Genomic DNA, 17,798 nt, shown 5'->3' on the forward strand with positions numbered 1-17,798 from the left:
AATTATTGTTAATTCTTCCTTTTTTTAAGTCATAAATAAATAACTAAATATATTAATCTAGTTTAAAAGTTTGTATGCAGTGTCTCATCATAAGATACTGTAATTGATATTTGATAGTGTTTCGATAATTATAGAAGATAAATATTCATTTATTAACCAATCGTTTAAAGGCGATGAAGTTAGAAAGACGAAATGTTGTAAATCGAAAAAGTCGATTCCATAGAAAATCGATATGTACTGAGTCAGTGTCTCAACTTTTTGTTTTTGAGAAAAAGATTGTACATGTGCAATTGTAAGGCATGCTTATAAATACTGCAAAGATAAGAGTAGCTCTATTATATGATCCAGGCTAGTAAATCATCCGGAGCATATGTCAAATGTCATTTCAAGAATTTGTTTTTATAACCCAAAGGCAAGACATTGCGGGGGGCATATCGGCGCATGAAGACTTATCATTTTAGAATAATAATCTCTTCTTTAATACTAAAACGAGAAATATGGAAATTGTTACATATAGGATAGAAAAAATGTACACTTAACGCTATTGTAGCAAAATAGGTCGCCCGTACAAAGAAAAACAACGATGTGATTACTACAATTGTTTCATTGCTTCTATCACCCATCTAACAAAAGTCCTCGCGCGCATTTTAATTTTAGTTAAATTTTCAATCTTCATCAACAGAAATATTCTCGTATAAAGAATAGACAAATTATTAAATAAATATTTCAATTTTAAGAATGATGCGATCCCACCAAAGGGCCAATCAATAATTCTGACCTTCAAAACCTGCTCAACAAGTGTCTTATGTGTACATACATATATGGAACAAAACAGTTTGAAATAACATACCAACTTATCGGAAATTGATATGTACCACACGTAATAAATCTCTGCTTATATAAGAGACTACAGACGAAATAAAATTAGAGAGAGAAAGTGAAAGAACCGGTGAATGGGTGGAAATTTTCTTGAAAGTGATCCATAATTGAGTAGATCGATTAGAAATCGCAGCATATTTCAAGAACACATTGTAACATGTGTACGAGTTTTAAATAGACAAGGAAAAGTATCTATACGAGATAAAGTTGCCCTAAGCATTTACAAAGTGATAACGAGACTTGCTGAACTGGAAATTGGTTTGCTCACTCGCGTGCTGGATATTTCAGATCAGTCTGTTCAAGTCTGTCCGCATCAACTGACGAGCACGCTACATTTACAATGACCGAGCAAATGAAGAATACCGTCATTAATTTCGGTGCCGGACCGAGTAAACTTCCACTCGAGGTACTGCGAATGATTTATTTAATTAACGAAACGATTTTTCACGAAAAAAATTATATTACAATAAGAATATTGTGATAATTATCGAAATATTTTGTAAATATTGTATGTGCAAATTGTATAAAATATATTAGGGAAGCAATAAATTTTCGGAATGGAAACCTAGAATTAACGCATTTCTCGAAATATTAAATACACTAATAGATTAATTACGTAGAGGTCAAATTAGTTCATTGAACCATCGCGTGCGTCACTTAAGGTCAATTAACAATAAATACAGTTGTATATATTTTAATTTTATTTTTATTTTTATAATAACATTGCATATATTTACCTGTATTTTTATTGTCAATTTAAAGACACTCTGAAGTTATTTTTATAGTTTTAAATAGATCAATAAAATTGTATCATTTTTAGGTAATGCAAAAAGCACAACAGGAATTTCTCGCATTTGGTAACACTCAAATCAGTATTTTGGAATTAAGTCATAGATCAAACGAATTTAAAAATGTTGTCGAAACTGCTCAGGCAACTGTGCGTGACATATTGTATGTAATAAACAATTTTTTTTCTAATTTTTAGTTTAAAAATATTTTTATATTTTTTAAAAATGTATTCTTCCAATTTTTCAGCAACGTCCCCGATAATTACAAAATCTTGTTTATGCAAGGCGGAGGTACAGCTCAATTTGCCGCTATTCCATTGAATATGATGACAACTGGTACTGCTGATTATATAGTGACTGGTAAATTCTACAATTTCAAGTTTCAAAATATGTTTTTAAAAAATGAGACCAATTATTAATTGCTACCGTTATTTAAAAACAATAATTAATAAATTCTTAGAATATAAATTTTTAAGGATCGTGGTCGGCTAAGGCGGCTAAAGAAGCAACAAAATATGGCAAAGTAAATTTAGTACTGCCAAAGACAACGAAATACACCGAGGTTCCCGATCAGTCTACATGGAACTTGGATCCAAATGCATCATATGTTTATTATTGCGCCAACGAGACAATTCATGGTTAATTAATAATGATATGAAACGCATAGTATGCTCGGCTTATGATTTATTCATGGAGAATAATTGTTTCAGGAATTGAATTTAATTACGTCCCTGAGACAAATGGAGTACCTCTTGTTGCCGACATGTCGTCGAATATTCTGACGAGACCTGTAGATATCTCCAAAGTATGCGTCATTAATTTAGAAAATCATACTCGTCTTAATGATCGATATAGATGATTAATCAAAACGAATAACATTATGTTTAGTTTGCATTGATATATGCGACTGCCCAGAAGAACATTGGTCCGGCAGGTGTGACGCTCGTCATAGTGCGCGATGATGTTCTTAATAAGGCTGTGAAAGTCTGTCCAACAATTCTGGATTATACCGTTATGGCAGCTGATAATTCCGTGCACAATACACCACCAGTATTCCAGTAAATATTTTCGATGACAATATGTTCTGACAAAGCTTATTAACAATATTTATTTCTAAACATAAATAAATTTATTTTAATTGCTTAGAATATACATGGTCGGATTGGTGTTCGAATGGATTAAAGAGCACGGGGGTGTTGAGGGAATGGAGAAATTGGCAATCATAAAGAGCCAGAAAATATACGAGGTGATTGATCAGACTAAAGGATTCTATACCTGCCCAGTCAAGTCTGATGTGAGGAGTAGGATGAATGTGGCATTTAGAATAGGCAAAGATGATGAGGAGCTTGAGAAGAAATTCCTGCAAGGCGCAACTGCCCGCGGAATGCTTCAACTAAAAGGTCACAGGTAAGTATGACTTGGAAAATAGTCTGTGCAACAATGAGAGCCTCTGACTTTTCAGTTTGAATAATACTTTCTTTCTGTTCTATTTCAATAAGTTATACCTTTCATTACTTATTGTAGGACTGTGGGTGGTATTCGAGCATCGTTGTACAATGCTGTTACTGTAGACGAGGTAGAGAAACTTGCAGAATACATGAAGTTATTCTACAAAGAGCATTGCAATGAAGTTTAGATATAGTATTGGGCATCTTAATAAATATTTCATAAAAAATAGTCTGTAGTTACATATGCATTACATATATAATATTTTTGCAAGCTATGTATGCAGACATTTATATTTTTTATATAATTTTCTATATGATTATTCAAATTAAATTAGGAAAGTTGATATTTAATAGCATTCCATATGAAAGATACATTTTTCCCTTTTATATGTATTGAATAAATTTTTAATGTATAAATTAATGGACTATAGAAAGTCTGATACAGAAATTCTTTTACATCCACACATTTCCCTCTCCTTTGCTATTCGTTTGGCATATATTAAATCTAGTTCTCTTTCTAGTTTAAAATTAGTTTTACGACAACCATCTATCACAGCTTTGGCCCACTGTAATTAATATATATCTGATACAAGTCTGTTTAATAAATTTAATATTATCACAACTGAAGGAGATATTTGGGTGAATCACCCCATATGGATTACCTTGTAATATTCTTTTACTCTTTCTTGTGTCCATCCTTTTGGTATAGCTGTTTCAAGATCTCTTAAATTATACAATTTATCTGCTAAAGTAACTAACTTAGCTTTATAACTTCGCTTAGGAGCATTTTCGATTTGCAATCTTTTACGTTCTGCTTTTGCCAAGGTCTTGTCATCTGTTACTTCTTTAACAATATCAGAAACTTCTCTACCAAATTGAGCTTCTATTAGATCAAACGTTACATCCGTGTCTTCCACGGTATCATGTAAAAGAGCTGCCAAAATTACAGCTGGATCATAAATATTACCTTCTTGAATCAAAATATTCGCAACACCTAAAGCAATTTATAAGGTTTTGGAAATTAGAATTGTGTGTTTTCGTTTTAAACAATCTACAGTAAAACAAATTGTGTTCCAAAAGATTACAAACCTATAGGATGATTTATATATGGCGTTTCCGCGAGGTCTTTTCTTCTCTGATCCTTATGTTTTATTGCCGCAAAATTTACGCATTTCATTAAAAGTGTTAACAATTCTGAATTTGGAATTTCTACAATACATGATTTACAAGGTCCAGTTATATTAAATAGGTTATCGTCAGAGGCCTCAGAAATTTGGTCTCCCATGACTAATTTATCCAGCAATACCAAACCCTTTATGTATACAATGAAAGATTTATTTATTTTTTAATATGATATTAAGAAAGAAAAAATATGTAAATTTGTGTCCATTATTTAAAATGCACAGATTTTTATTATTTCAGCTGATACAAACCGCAAAACGTCCATGTTAGTTCATTAAATTGAGCACAGAGTGCACAGCATTCGCATTCATACACATATACCTACATAAGTTCAAACGGTTAACAAAACATAACCTATATGAGAAGAATCGTATCTGTGATTTAAGAGTTATAATTTGTGCCTCAAAATGTCACTGAAACGAAAATTAACACAAGATGATCTGCGTAAAGCGATGAGTGAGCACAAAAAGAAGTTGGGAGCTGTCAAGAAAATTGAATCGCCGTTAGCAAAATATCCTTTTTATTATTTTTACTATATTTTTAGGTTAAGAGTTATAATTCTCTAAATGTCAGTATAAAAATTCGTTATATTTAATGATTCTTCGAAATGTTTCAGTCATTTGTACTACTTTTTAAATAATTAATCGAAATAAGGTTCATATTATTTGAAATCTGTAATCAAATTAAGTATCAACTCTAATATGCATATGGTTTAAAAAATCCTTAACCATGGTAAACACATATACAGATGCAGGACAGCTGATGTGTATTTTATGTAAAGCTGTTGTGAGAAGTGAAACAGTGTGGCCAGTTCACTTAAACTCAAAGAGTCACAAGGAAAACGTAGAGTTAGCAAAAAAGACCAAATTAGAAACAACAACAAAGACTGTAACACACACGTTTAAAAGGCCTACATCTCCCTCCCAAGAATGTTCAGTAAATAAAAAAATAAGAGGGATATTGAAGAATCCTCTTCCACAGTCAACGCAAGTTGCATCAAGTTTACCAGCAGACTTCTTTGATAATTCTAAGCAATCTAATGGTTCAATACTAATAAATGCATCGGCAGTACTGCATAAGTCAGAGAGTAAAGATCTTGGAAATGATAAGGACCTAAAAACCACAGAAATAGAAGAAGAAAACAAAAGAGATAAAAACAAGAATACAAATCAAACTGTTCTACCAGAAGGATTCTTTGATGATCCAGTTTTAGATGCCAAAGTAATTAGAAATAATAAATTGTTGACTAATATAAACCTGACAGATACAAATCTATAGCTGTTATGGTTTTAGGTTCGTAATGTAGAATACAAAAACCCAATAGAAGAAGAATGGGAGAAGTTCCAGAAAGAAATCAAAGAAGAAACAGCACAGTCTGCACAGATTATTGCAGATGATCAGGAAGAAGCTACTACAGAAAGGCAGTTGGATGAAATAGAAGAACAGATACGACATTGGTCTAGGTAATTAAAGTAAAGTTTCACTTAACATCAATCGATATTTCTAACTACATATTGTTCCAACAGGGTAATGGACCTTGTGAAACGCAAAGAACAAGTACAAGCCACAGATAGGAAACAAAAGAACATAGACGAGGATGTCTCGAGCGACGACGAGGCAGACTTTGAAGAGTTCCTTGACTGGAGAGCTAAAAATTCCTATAAATAGACCTAGACTACAACATGTACAGTATTTACAGACTGTAAATATTTAAATACCGTACGTTTAAGATAATTTTACATTTAGAGTTGTTATAACAATTCATAGAACCGAGTATTGTTTGTATAAAATGACAAAACAAGAAAACGATTCTTGAATATTTATTTAATTGTCTTGTTTCTGTGCTTGTAAGGCAAGATGAATTAAGTCACCGTATTTTCGAGATTAATATAAACTTACATTGTTTTTCTTTATTAGTCTATTGGACAAATTTTGTGGGATGAAATTGACTAATTTAATTTCTTGATTTTCAAGAATGCGTTTGTAGCAGTATTACGTTAAATTCATATAAAATTCCTAGACTAAGTTTTGCATAAACTTTATTCTTGGGTACAGATGTTCTCGTGGGACACTGTACGTTTATTTCTTCCATGCCCAAGAAGTAAATTTTGGTCTTTCATTTAATTGCGTTCTAATGAAAAATGTTTTAACAATCGTGACTTAGATTGTTCTGCTTCACAGCCATAGATCTCTCCAACTTCCACTTTCCTCCCTTAAATTGGTGAAGGAATATTGATTGACTGATTCATACAGTGTAATAAGTTTATTAAAATGAATTCGAAGAGTTAGAATATAATTTAAGTTTCAAATACAATCGTAATAGATCATTAATTATTCGTTATATAAGCTATAATATGAAATGTATAATATAAAGGTTACAAGGTAGGCTAAGCCGCTAATAAAATAGTGTGGGTAGTATATTGCTAAAAGTTCAATGATATTAATATATAACACACGCACCTATACATACTATACAGTACGTATATTATGTATAGATACGTATTCACTTTCGTCGCGTACCGGACACTTTATAAAATATTGAAAATTGAAAAAATGAGGGACTCGCATACAATTTTTACCCGCACCCATCCACGCGATTACCTAGGATACTCTAAATCGCTACGCGGTATCCTCACGTTTGAAGTTTTTTCTAAATATGTTTGTCTCGTTATAATTTCTCAAGGTAGCGCGTAATTGATAGAGCTTAATCGTTAAACGCCTTAGAATCAAAGCGGAGCTATGGTATATCGCGAACTGTATCATCTTTTTCCCGTGTGGTACGCCTAGGTGTATTCATGATTTGGTGTCAATGATTACAGACGATGATATATCATTTCACGCTAGAGAATCACAATATTTCGCCGACCCGCCAGTCGAATCCAGAGGACGGATCGGAATCTCATAAAACAAGCGAAGTACAACGGGACGAGACTTCCCTATTAAATCGTTCATAGAGGGTCATTCTATGTCTCATCGAAGCTGGTAATAATACTTATAAAAGCAAGCGAAGGTGAGAATGATTAAAATACAACTGGTTAACGCTAACAAACGTGTGTGTTACAGCAGATAATCGATGATCGGGGGACGATCGCGATGCCATGGAAGGTTCTGATAATCGGCGAGACAAGAACCCGTGGATCACTTGATCAATTCACGATTCGACGACCGTCCCTATCGCGGTCTCTGCGCCATCGGTCGAGAGACCACATCGACGATCTATTGTCTAAATTCCTCGTTGTGGATCACCGTCGAGCAAGTCGATTCCAGCTTCTTTATCAATGTGGATCCACGACGGTAATCCAAACACTTCCCCATACTTGGATTACCGCACCGTCCGATCCACGCTCGATTCCCAAAGGACCTTACAGTGTCCCTTGAATCCTCTATCAATCCGGGGCTGTCCAGAAATTGATCTCATGAACTCCTATGATCCCATGGGCGAGCACGAAGGAAGGGGAGACTCTATCGGAAAAAAATGGAACAGTTTGTTTCGGTGAGTACCAGCTACGGGGTTTCTACCTTTCTATATTGTGGTAGAATTCGAGGCGTAGAAAAAGTGAACGAGCGTCTTTCACGTGACGAAGACGGAGGCACCCTGCTTGTTTTCATTGGTGTGTTTTTCCTAGATACTTGTAAGGGTGGAGGGAAACTAACGACTCGAAAGCGTCTTACGATCGACAAATACGTTCTAACTTCTTCTGTACGATTACTCTAGAGTTATTAAAGCGGACGATTACTTTCCACGGCTGAAAACGATAGCCGAGAGATAGAGAGTTGGATAGATGACCAACGGAGGGAACGTTCTATCCGAAAACGGAAACCTTCCCCGAATTTCGTTCGCGGATCAGACCGATTCCTCACCGATCGTTCCTCCTCCTCGGAATTTTCTCTCGAAATCGGTTAATGCTAGACTTTCACAAAATGGTCTAGCGAAATAGGAGAGACCTTCCAGTTTCGTGCTATACAAAATCGTGCGAAGAGAGAGAGAGACAATACTTCTGTGAGGTGCGGGATGATAATAACTAAGCGAGTCGCTTAAACGATCCTCGAGATCGCTAATTACCCTAGGTACAATCGATTAAGAATTATTAGTCGGCATAACAACGACGGTAGCAAGAAGAATGCTGTTTTCTGTCTCGTAGCTGTATACGTTGCACATAGATCACAGAGTGGATACGATCGCTAGGCGTTTGTCTCATCGAATCAAAGTATAGTTCTACAAATCGTGCAAATAGTTCGTGAAACCTAGTTCATCGTGTATATGCGTGTATAATATAATATAATATAATGTAATATAATATAATATAATAGATTCATCTGTTCTCTTCTCTTGTACTCGTATAAGATCTGTCTTATAATACATATCTCTCGTTCTTTGTATTCATATGTTCGCATAAAACGCTATACACGCGAGAGCGCAGGCACTAAATTGCTGTGATACAATCGTACCGGAGTATTAATGATCTTCCATTCGTAATGTTTGCGTGTGTGTCTCTGTTTGTTTGTTTGTTTGTTTGTTTGTTTGTCTGTTTGTCTGCCTGTCTGTCTCCTGCCTGGCTGTTTGTGTATGTAGATACAATATACTTGAAGATGATGATTATTCGATGTGTAGATCGGTGCGCGATGAGTGTGTACAGATCGATCGAAGCTTCTGAAGAACGTGATCTTGTGCGATTCAATAGAGACGCCGCGCCGCCCCGCGCGTCCTCGACGCGCTCCCAGCCTAATCTACTGTGTGAAGAGTAGTCCGGTAATTAATTACAATCGGCTTCGTCGAGACAGGTAATCCTTCGGAGGAATTGTTTTCCCGGTTCGCGAAGCATCCTGTCGCCGCGGTTACAGTCTAAGCCTTAAACTCCTTAGACTCTAAGAATCCAGGCGAGCGATCGTTTTTAGCGAAAAAGGTATCTAAAGGTATAGTTAGACGATTGATCGCCAAGCGGTAATAATCGATCTAAACGGTAGTGAAGCTATCTCGTTGCCTAAATTATGCGCGAATCAAGACTTCCTCGATGATGGGATTAGATTATAAAGCTACTTTGACGGTGCTTAAGAAAACCACTCGGCGAAGTTGGTCGCTATTTTACTTCCAGGATTCATGTCGGCTCAAACTTGCACGTCTGGTCCCTGTCATGTTGGCTTCTCGGAAAGCCGGTCGTCCCGGCCGGTTTTCCCCTACAATTCCCTAGCTCCTGTGTCAGCTTCCTCATGGAATCGCACGCGACGATCCGCTATCGGAGCCAGCCGACGACTTGGAGAGTCACCTAATCTAGCCTCCAGGACCCTAAACCGTTTTCTTTTCTCCAGGTGTCCCTTCGGCTCCGGCCAACTCGATCTTCCGAACTAGTCGATCGGTCTCTCAAACGATTCGAACGAGACTCGAATTCGACTGGCATTCACCGCACCGCCATTTCATAGAACGACCGATTCAACTCGTTGTGCATCGTTGCAGCCTCGAATACGAGTTAATTACTTAGAGAGTGTGATCAGCTTGAAGCGATGCGCGTTATCGTTTGGTCCGAAACTGTTACAAACGACGTCGAAAGTCTCCGCGAGGAATTATCCAGCGATTTACGCGATCCATAATTACCTAAGCTTCAGGTCTCTTTTTTGTCTTTTTTTTTTCTTTCTCTCGGTTGTAGAAAACGTTACGCGTTTTTGTTTTCGAGTTTTTAGAAGACCAGCGGAGTTTGCGACGATCTATCTGGGTTTGTGAAGCTGCGCAGCCCTCACGCTCGCGCGACTTTGAAGGCGTCGATTAAAATTATCCTTCTGCGCGGAGAGCAGTACGAACCGCGTTTATCCTAATTCGCTGTGATTCAGCAGTGATTTATCAAAATGATCGGAGGATATGTCGCGAGCTTCCGGTGCATCCGAGCTGATCCGGTTTTATCTTTCTCTCTCTCTCCACCTCGAAGTGGATCGGTAGATCGAGGTGGCAGTTTGTGATCGTAGAGTGATTATCTCGGTAAACAATGATTATCTGAGTTGTAAACTTGCCGTTTTCGCACGGTTGTCCGGACGAAGTACTCGTCTGCCCTCGAAAGGTGGACACGACGAAGCTCTAGTCGCTATGTAAGTGACTTGTTTAAAAGAGACTCGCGGTACAACGACGAACCGGAAACCTCGCTAGATTAGAAAAGAAAGGGAAAGGAGTAGGACGTGGAGTTTTGAAAATAGAGAGCTTCTTGAACGCTTCTTTGGACGAGGGTCGGGAACCTTTGTTTTTCTTTCTTTTTCTTTTTTTGTTGGTGTTTTCATGCGGTTTTTTCGGTTTCGCTTTTGAGTTCTCTTGCCGATCTACGCGTTCGCTTGGAGAATCTCCACGGTGACGTTATCCAAAACGGTTTCCGTCGTGTTACTTGGCTGGTTTGGCGGCGATTTGTTCGACTTCGTCGAAACAGCCGACGCGTTCCCGCTGCTGCTGCTGCGACTCCCGCGTCGTGATCCTGTTCGTGACCCTGGTGACAGAGATTTTTTCGCTAAAGTATCGCGTGCTTTGGCGCGACAGTGGTTAAGACATGACACGAAAAGCCAAAGTAAAGTTTTAAAGCATGTATAAACCGCTATCGTGCCGAGCAGGCGCTTTGTCGCGGTTAGAAAACGCCGGCAATGGCGGGCCGTGCGGCGTTCACGAGACAGGAAATTTCGTTCCGCTCCGTCGTCGTCGTTCGAGCTCTGTGACGAGAAAATTATTGGACGATGGCGGAGCCTGAAAGCTTTCGCGCGTTTCGCCCTTTAATTGAGAACGAGAACAAACCCGCGAGTTTTCGTTCGCCGCGGATTAATCGAGAATACGTGGCTGATATAACAGGTTCTTGTTAGTCTTATTTCGCGGGAAATTTGTGGACGCTCTTCTTCGTAAAATTCGAGGTGTCATTCCAAACCAATTTTAAAATATTTTCTTGTCTAATAAACATTCTTATCCTCGAATTGAAGCTAGAGGTATCCATTTTATGACAGAAATATTTGCGTTCAATCATGGATTTGATGCCATTCTAAAAGCTCCGTTAATTTAGAAAACTTCCGTCTGACTCAATTAAAAATGGCGCGATTTCAAGCCGTCACCTTAAACTAATTTCGATGTATCTCCCATGAGAATTTTCAAACCCAATTGGTCTCAAATTGAAGTCACACGAGTCCACTTTCAGATAGGGTTATTCTGGTTTAAAAAAAAAAAAAAAGAAGAAAATCCTCGAATTCATTTCGGTCAGTCTCGGACAGTTTCGAAACTGGTGCTTCGCAACCGACCGCCATTACGTGCGCGTGCATGCAGTCGTCTAATTGAAAAAGTGCTCGAGAAGTGGAATTTCAAAAGGAGTGTATGAAATTCCGCTGTCGGGCCCGCCGTGGTTTCGGAATCGAGTAACAAGCCGCGCTTGTATCGAGTATGCGAGCTTGTGTATCGCGTAGCTGCGTGGCATGCGGGACTTATTATTCATTTCCGGCGAACCCGATCGATAGTCTAGCTTACCGTGTAATCGAGTCAATTGACCGAGTTGCATTCCTTCGAGTGCAACCCGGTTCGTTTAGAAACTACTTCAGAACTCCGTGCGATAATGGAAATGTACTCGAGTGCGTGTATCCATTTTCATCGCCGCAACTCGTGTCTCGCAACGCTAATACTAGTTGCTCATACTACGCGGAGGAAATAAAAAAATCTATCGAGTTGAGGAGATTCGCGTCGTAACAGCAACGCGGTGATCGTATGTCCGTTGGTCGTTGCAGTAATCGACGCGATCGTTTATTCGAATATCAGATCGTTTCATCGGTCTTTGCGCTTCCTAAGTGCAAGCTCGCGACATCGGGGCAAAAAATTCGTGCAAGAATGATTGCAAATTCATCGATGCGTGACGCGATTTCTGGACGATTTTCACAAGTAATTATTCATTTATGCATCACGTTTAGTATTCCGTATTTAATTGTTTGTGCGTTTTATTTTTGTTTTTACTTTATTTACTTTATTTGATCTTTATTTATTATTAAGATCTTTTTAACAAAGTTCTGTAGACAATACTAAATGTCTCTCAATCTAAGTATTCGAACACATTATAATTAAACAGAATTTAGTAAGTCTTCAATTCGGTTCCAGAATTTATTCAAAATTATGTGCACGCTACGTGGTCTCTTGTTTATATTTTTCTTATATACGAAGATTTTTTAAGGCACAAATGAAAGATGAGTGCATTTTGAGACAGTTTGATCTAAGAATAATGATCGATTAGTTCGCGACCGTAAACGTTGCTCTACAAAAGTAATTATTCAGTGCCCTCCTGTGAACATTTCTGAACGTTCAATATCGCAAGTCGAATCTGAAATAATACTATATTTGGTCTATTAATTGCATCTCAAACAAAGTTATCTATAATTGTCTACATTAGAAGTCTAACCTTTAAAAGTGCTAAGAGCTATCATCTATCTATAACTCTAAAGGACGAGGGATTAAAAAATTGATTCTAGGGCATTACGAAAAAAAAGGTGTACGATCTATAGATGATTGTGGTTCATCCAAGCAAAATTTCAACAAAACTAGCGCAAAGAACGATGCGACGATTCGATGAAACTTTCTTATTCCCTCCCAGATTATTCTACCGAATTTCTTTTTTCTATCTATAATGATATCTATAGTCAGGATTGACTATGAATCGCAATCTCTCTACGATAGAGACACAAGCAATGTTCTTTTACTGTAGCAAGCAACTATAGTCGTGATCCTCGAAGACGCTGGGTTAGAGGAAACTCTCTGGTCTATCGACAAGAATTCACAGGCTCTTGAAAAAAAGAAAATACAAAGAGAGAGAGACAGAGCCGGCAAACGTTCGAACACTCGAAGTTCTGACGTATCCGAAAGAGGGTAAGTACCATCGGTGCTATATGTACAAGAAACACAAAAAACACGCTACGGTACACCGTGTGTAATAACGATCTATAATATATATATATATACGTATATAATATTATAATGTAACAGAGTAAAAAACGTAAGTGTCTGGTAAGTGGTTTACGAAACTTACCCTCTTCGAAGGACGCGTCAAGTTTGAAAAGTGTTTTTTTTGTTTTTATAATAGAGCACCTCATAGGTCCACAGTACAGTACGATAATCAAGATTTAACGGTCACAGACGGGATCATTAAACAGACTACTGCTATAGATGGTCGACTGCAAAGAGAGTCAAATTAATTTGACTTAACCATTAAAAGAGAAACATGATTATGGCGAGAGGGATGCATCGTTCTGGTGGTTCCTCTGATCGAGTCCAATTCATCGCGACAATCTCTAACGAAATTTTTTCATTCCATGAATCTACCCTGTTTCTTCGGACGTGATCGTTCGTTCGAAATTATTCGCAAGCTGTTCACTGTTTCGGATAACATTTTCAAACGGAAGTTGAATTGCGTCGAGAGCGAGGTTTCGAAACTCCGCCATTTTGGAAGTTTTCGAGTTGGACAAACAAAAAAATTAGATACCAGGTCTGCAAGTTGCGTCTTTAGGATCGGAACTTTTCGGTCGATGGTTTCTGAACAAATTCGCGATGTTATTTATTCATTTAACTGACCTCTTTATTCTGTTCGGAATAGAAAAAAGAAATAATAAGAAATTAATTAGCGCGATATACGTGCCACTTGACACGAAACAGTTCCCGTTGGAAACATTTGTTCGAGCAGCGAACAATTTGGGAATGACTCGAAGTGGTCACTTTCCTGGTTCTCTAATTATTGCTAAGGGGACGGTTCGAGATAGTCATTCACTTACTAATTAACGCAAGGTGCATAGATATTTACATTTCTCCTGTTACGGGTATTTATCTACTGTCTTTACTATACAATGTTCCCCATGAACTTACGGTTTCTCGGCACGATACTTGATCCTGTAATTTCTGTTTCTGAAAAATCGACTAACTGTAGAAACGGTTCAGGTTGGTCCAATAGTGGATATGGTGTTAGAAAGAGAGTCTACGAGATCTTTTAATGGTGACGATGTCGTTTGATCGAATGTCAGCGCTCAAAAACACCGTAAACTGTTCAGTCACAACGATGCATCCAAATGTAACACATCGATCTCGATGCACACTCGCATATAGGATGTGTTAGCAGATATATCTACCCTCTTGGCAGGCAATTGTGCATGCGAGAAATTCAGAAGGATTCTGCGCTGAACAGAAGGTTTCTAAAGTAAAGATAGCAAGAGTAGGTAAGTCACCTACTTTATGTACTCGTATCTAGATTGTACATATATGGGATGTTCTACGGAAATCGATAAAATGGGTGACAGCTATTTTCGACGCCGGCTGATTTACCGAGGAATCCATCGTCCCCGTTGGTTAATCGACTCTAATTACAAGGGTTATCAAAAATAGACTCTGAAACCTTGATCGCAACTGTTGTCGAATCGTATGTGTAAGCGTCATCGTATATTGTATCTCCAAAAAAAAGCTTGACTTTCCTCTGATCGTCGGATTGATATTCTACGTTTTATTGGTTTCAGCTATTCAAATGTACAGTTCTATTGTAACTCACTTTTATCACTCGGCAGATCAGGATTATTCGAAACCGCTTTCAACGAATCTGTCGTCAATGTTTGGAAACGGCGAGCGACAAAGGTATTTGAAGGATTACATCAAGAGATGCAAGAACTGCACAAAGCATTGCGGATTATTGAAAGAAATTGAATGTATATCAGCAAGTTTTCAACGCATTCGTATATTTATCAGTCTTCGCAACTTAGGTGAGCTATTAAAGTGACGTTGCAAACGCTTGTTGCCGCGATACACAGTCTTCTTTAAGATATAGTTTTGTGCTTAACGATATCAGACTTGGTGTTTGTATGCAGCCTATATTTAATTGTGGTATGGGCTGCGGATCTTCAGTTTGCATAGTACGTTCAATCAACGTTCGATTGCTTGGAAAAACTTATTTAAATATAGCTAATGTAACTACTTAAAGTTTAGCCTACACGTCGCTCGTTTGCTGTAATTATGACGTAACTCGGAAGCGCAATTACTGAGTTAGTGATACAGATTGGTTAGTTTTTTTCATATAGTATATTTGAATTATATATTCTAATTTAAAATGGAAATAGTAGTGAATATTAAGTAGTATGATAATTAGACTACGGATTTGATGCATTTGCAAGAAAAAATGAGTGGGTGAAATTTCAAACAATAGAAATGTTAAAAGAATTTAAAGACATTCAAATATTATTTTCAATTCGATGCAGTGATTTAAAAAGGAAAGATATTTTTATTTACTGTGTTCGATGAAGATGAGCATTCATACATAATGTTTCTGCATAGATGTAGACATGTTATCGTACAGTTATGACGTTTCGTTGAAAGTCGTCCGACTTTCGTCATTTTGTCAGCAAGATAGCGACGCGCAAATCGCGTTCTCTACGATCGATATTCCCATCAAATTCTACGGGTACTTGTAACGAATGTTCTCTATCCTACGCGCATTCAGATCGTTTAATCATTGCCATGCTCGCACATTCATTTAATGAGGGACGTTCCCGGGGTACACATACAATTTCTCCAATATACCACAATGCATTCTACATTTCTGACACGCGGAGAACACCCTCGACTACCCCTACGCGAATACCCTACTCAGTCAAAAGCTGTTCTCACATAATCCAAAAAAGATACAGAACGATTACCAAAAAAAGAGAAAAAAAAATAAACAAAAAAAGGAAACAATAATTTACGAAAGAAAAACACAGACGAAAAAAAAAAGAAGTAAATACTTTCACAAAATAATGAAGAAAAACACGCAAGGAAACACTATTTATGTAAGAGAGAAGAATTGATAAATGAGTTGGTCCCTTGTTTCTACGGTGATGGCGACACGTCGGGGGCGCCTCGATTTCCATCGAACACCCGATATACCGGCGCGCAAAAGAGTTGCTTGTTTCGTTTTGTTTCAACGGGACACTGTATAACAAGTTGCTTGCTTAGTAAGTGAATGAATAAAAACCCGTACGGCTCACTCTGTGCTGTGAGTGCTGAGAGTGTTTCGCACCTTGCGAGGCGTTCGGCGAGTGGGCGCGTAAGGAGGCCATCGAGGGTTGCCTCGAGGGAACCCGTACGCTCGCCCTTGAACCGCGTCTCTCTTGCGGGTGCAACAGTTTATTCTCCCTCAGCAACGAGACGTTCATCAGACGGGCATTCGGCGTGTTGAAGATCGTGCGATTCTCGCGCCAGCGAGCCCTGAAAACAAATCCCACAATCAGACTACAAGCAACGTCCACTTTTCAGCCATTTTTTCTTTCTGAGAGAAATCAACAATTGCGTTTTGCATCGTTAAAATTCCATTTTATCCGAAAGTTTATCTGAAGAAAAGGCTATGAATCATTTCGAACCATTATCTGAACTCCATAAGCCAGAAAATATCGTCGAGGCTGTAAAAAGAAATTTTATACATTCACAATTCGTTTCATCGATTTTTTAAATTGACGGCCTCCACCATAAATTCAAATCAATGGCGATAGTATCTTCTGTTCTGGGACTAAGAACGATCATCGGATTGTACAGCTGCCCATTTTTCCCGTTTAGTGTCATCGTATGTTGTGATTATGAATCGACAAATGGAAGATGATAAAAAATTGATATTACATAGAAAGAAGAAAAATGTACAGTGAAAAAGTTCGCTACAACAATGGCGCCAGCCAGAGCACCGCCAGTTGTGTTGCTCCGGTGACAAGTCACCGAATAAATTTGTGAAATGAATTTGAAGTAGTTGGCATGGCGGATTCTTCCTCGCGAGTAGTATGCAGTGCGGGGACATTAAATTCGCATTAGATGCGCGACCGCGGGATTCCATTTTCGCGTAAGGGTTTTCCGTTGAAGTAGGTCGTGAAGTTTCGTCCTCGCATTTTCAGGGATTGGCAAAGTTCAGAGTTATTATTGAAAGATAAGCAAACGGGGAACTTACTTGCTGAAAAGCCTAAGAACCACGCAGATGATGACGAACATAAGAGCCATGCCAACGAGAACGCCGATCATCGTCGCGTCGACGTATTGCAGATTGGGCTCTTCTCTTTGCTCGGCTGAAACAGTTCACATTATTGTTTAACTTTGAATCGCAGATCTTCATTTAGTTGGACCAACAAACGTTCCCTCTATATTGTAACATTATTCTAGTATTGGTAGAAGATTATTTTAGAAACTGGTGAAATATTACCCTAAAAATTGGTATAAAATTATTTTATAAGTCATTGCAAAACTGTTTAAAAAAAATTGAAGATTATTAATCCAAAAATTGATGCAAAATTATTTGAAAATTTGGTGTACAAGAGAAAAATTGATAAGCTAATACAAAGGCGTAGAATAATATTGATAAGTTAGATCGATTTACTTCCTGGTAGTTGTTTCCATTTCATTCGTGTATGAAAGGTTTAAAGCTAATAGATTTCTGATCTATTTGTAGGAAAATCACCATGATAAAGAAGGGTATGTTTTGCAGTGTCTATATAAAAATACTTGACACCACTAGTTCCATGATAA

The 17,798-nt window shown here is 37.7% G+C and overlaps 4 protein-coding genes and 1 long non-coding RNA gene across 10 annotated transcripts in view; 3 read left to right on the forward strand and 2 right to left on the reverse strand.

The window, feature by feature from the left end:
• The first annotated feature begins 275 nt into the window (after positions 1-275).
• LOC144470407 (phosphoserine aminotransferase) lies at positions 276-3,742 on the forward strand. The gene is made up of 8 exons (XM_078181488.1): positions 276-1,285; positions 1,700-1,830; positions 1,915-2,027; positions 2,144-2,305; positions 2,378-2,472; positions 2,556-2,725; positions 2,814-3,074; positions 3,192-3,742. Exons 1-8 carry the CDS (start codon positions 1,220-1,222, stop codon positions 3,301-3,303), a joined length of 1,110 nt encoding a protein of 369 aa, XP_078037614.1. The 5' UTR covers positions 276-1,219; the 3' UTR covers positions 3,304-3,742.
• On the reverse strand, positions 3,442-4,603 carry Mesh1 (Metazoan SpoT homolog-1). Of its 2 annotated transcripts, XM_078181495.1 has the most exons (4): positions 4,549-4,603; positions 4,205-4,427; positions 3,778-4,109; positions 3,442-3,681 (listed from the first exon to the last, which is right to left on the reverse strand). In XM_078181495.1, the coding sequence occupies exons 2-4, from the start codon at positions 4,398-4,400 to the stop codon at positions 3,541-3,543; spliced, it is 669 nt and encodes a 222-aa protein (XP_078037621.1). In that variant the 5' UTR covers positions 4,401-4,427; positions 4,549-4,603; the 3' UTR covers positions 3,442-3,540. The 2 variants fall into 2 exon arrangements, with proteins under 2 accessions (XP_078037621.1, XP_078037620.1); XM_078181494.1 differs by having other exon boundaries at positions 4,205-4,554.
• Positions 4,561-6,520, forward strand: LOC144470410 (zinc finger protein 830). The gene is made up of 4 exons (XM_078181492.1): positions 4,561-4,808; positions 5,038-5,518; positions 5,591-5,760; positions 5,824-6,520. Exons 1-4 carry the CDS (start codon positions 4,705-4,707, stop codon positions 5,963-5,965), a joined length of 897 nt encoding a protein of 298 aa, XP_078037618.1. The 5' UTR covers positions 4,561-4,704; the 3' UTR covers positions 5,966-6,520.
• Positions 6,521-6,545: 25 nt separating this feature from the next.
• The window catches only part of Jus (EB domain-containing julius seizure protein), a 45,337-nt gene continuing 34,084 nt past the window's right edge, over positions 6,546-17,798 (reverse strand). Inside the window, exons 4-7 of one of the 4 annotated variants that reach the window (XR_013494116.1) lie at positions 17,227-17,341; positions 16,276-16,502; positions 10,298-10,758; positions 6,546-7,759 (exon numbers count right to left, since the gene is read on the reverse strand). Coding sequence is in view for 3 of the 4 variants with exons in the window: in XM_078181489.1 (XP_078037615.1) it covers positions 10,598-10,758; positions 16,276-16,502; positions 17,227-17,341 (503 nt within the window). In the remaining variant the exon portion in view is untranslated. Of the gene's footprint in view, positions 10,759-13,311; positions 13,457-16,275; positions 16,503-17,226; positions 17,342-17,798 lie in introns of those variants that run through there. The other 3 variants (XM_078181489.1, XM_078181490.1, XM_078181491.1) reach the window with 3 other exon arrangements.
• LOC144470413 (uncharacterized) overlaps positions 14,446-17,798 on the forward strand; it is a 47,843-nt gene continuing 44,490 nt past the window's right edge. For both annotated transcript variants that reach the window (XR_013494117.1, XR_013494118.1), the window contains exons 1-2: positions 14,446-14,694; positions 14,783-15,022. This is a non-coding gene — a long non-coding RNA (uncharacterized LOC144470413). The remainder of the gene's footprint in view (positions 14,695-14,782; positions 15,023-17,798) is intronic.

Source organism: Augochlora pura, chromosome 5 (assembly GCF_028453695.1).
Source record: "Augochlora pura isolate Apur16 chromosome 5, APUR_v2.2.1, whole genome shotgun sequence".
Lineage (NCBI taxonomy): Eukaryota > Metazoa > Arthropoda > Insecta > Hymenoptera > Halictidae > Augochlora > Augochlora pura.

Excerpts from the sequence above, each read along its gene's own strand:
- LOC144470407 (XM_078181488.1), top strand. The coding sequence starts at position 1,220 with ATGACCGAGCAAATGAAGAATACCGTCATTAATTTCGGTGCCGGACCG. Across the intron at positions 1,286-1,699 it reads CGAGTAAACTTCCACTCGAG|GTAATGCAAAAAGCACAACA; the intron begins GTACTGCGAATG and ends TATCATTTTTAG. Across the intron at positions 1,831-1,914 it reads GCAACTGTGCGTGACATATT|CAACGTCCCCGATAATTACA; the intron begins GTATGTAATAAA and ends CCAATTTTTCAG.
- Mesh1 (XM_078181495.1), bottom strand. The coding sequence starts at position 4,400 with ATGGGAGACCAAATTTCTGAGGCCTCTGACGATAACCTATTTAATATA. Across the intron at positions 4,110-4,204 it reads ATATATAAATCATCCTATAG|GTGTTGCGAATATTTTGATT; the intron begins GTTTGTAATCTT and ends AAATTGCTTTAG. Across the intron at positions 3,682-3,777 it reads GAGTAAAAGAATATTACAAG|TGGGCCAAAGCTGTGATAGA; the intron begins GTAATCCATATG and ends TATTAATTACAG.
- LOC144470410 (XM_078181492.1), top strand. The coding sequence starts at position 4,705 with ATGTCACTGAAACGAAAATTAACACAAGATGATCTGCGTAAAGCGATG. Across the intron at positions 5,519-5,590 it reads ATCCAGTTTTAGATGCCAAA|GTTCGTAATGTAGAATACAA; the intron begins GTAATTAGAAAT and ends TTATGGTTTTAG. Across the intron at positions 5,761-5,823 it reads CAGATACGACATTGGTCTAG|GGTAATGGACCTTGTGAAAC; the intron begins GTAATTAAAGTA and ends TTGTTCCAACAG.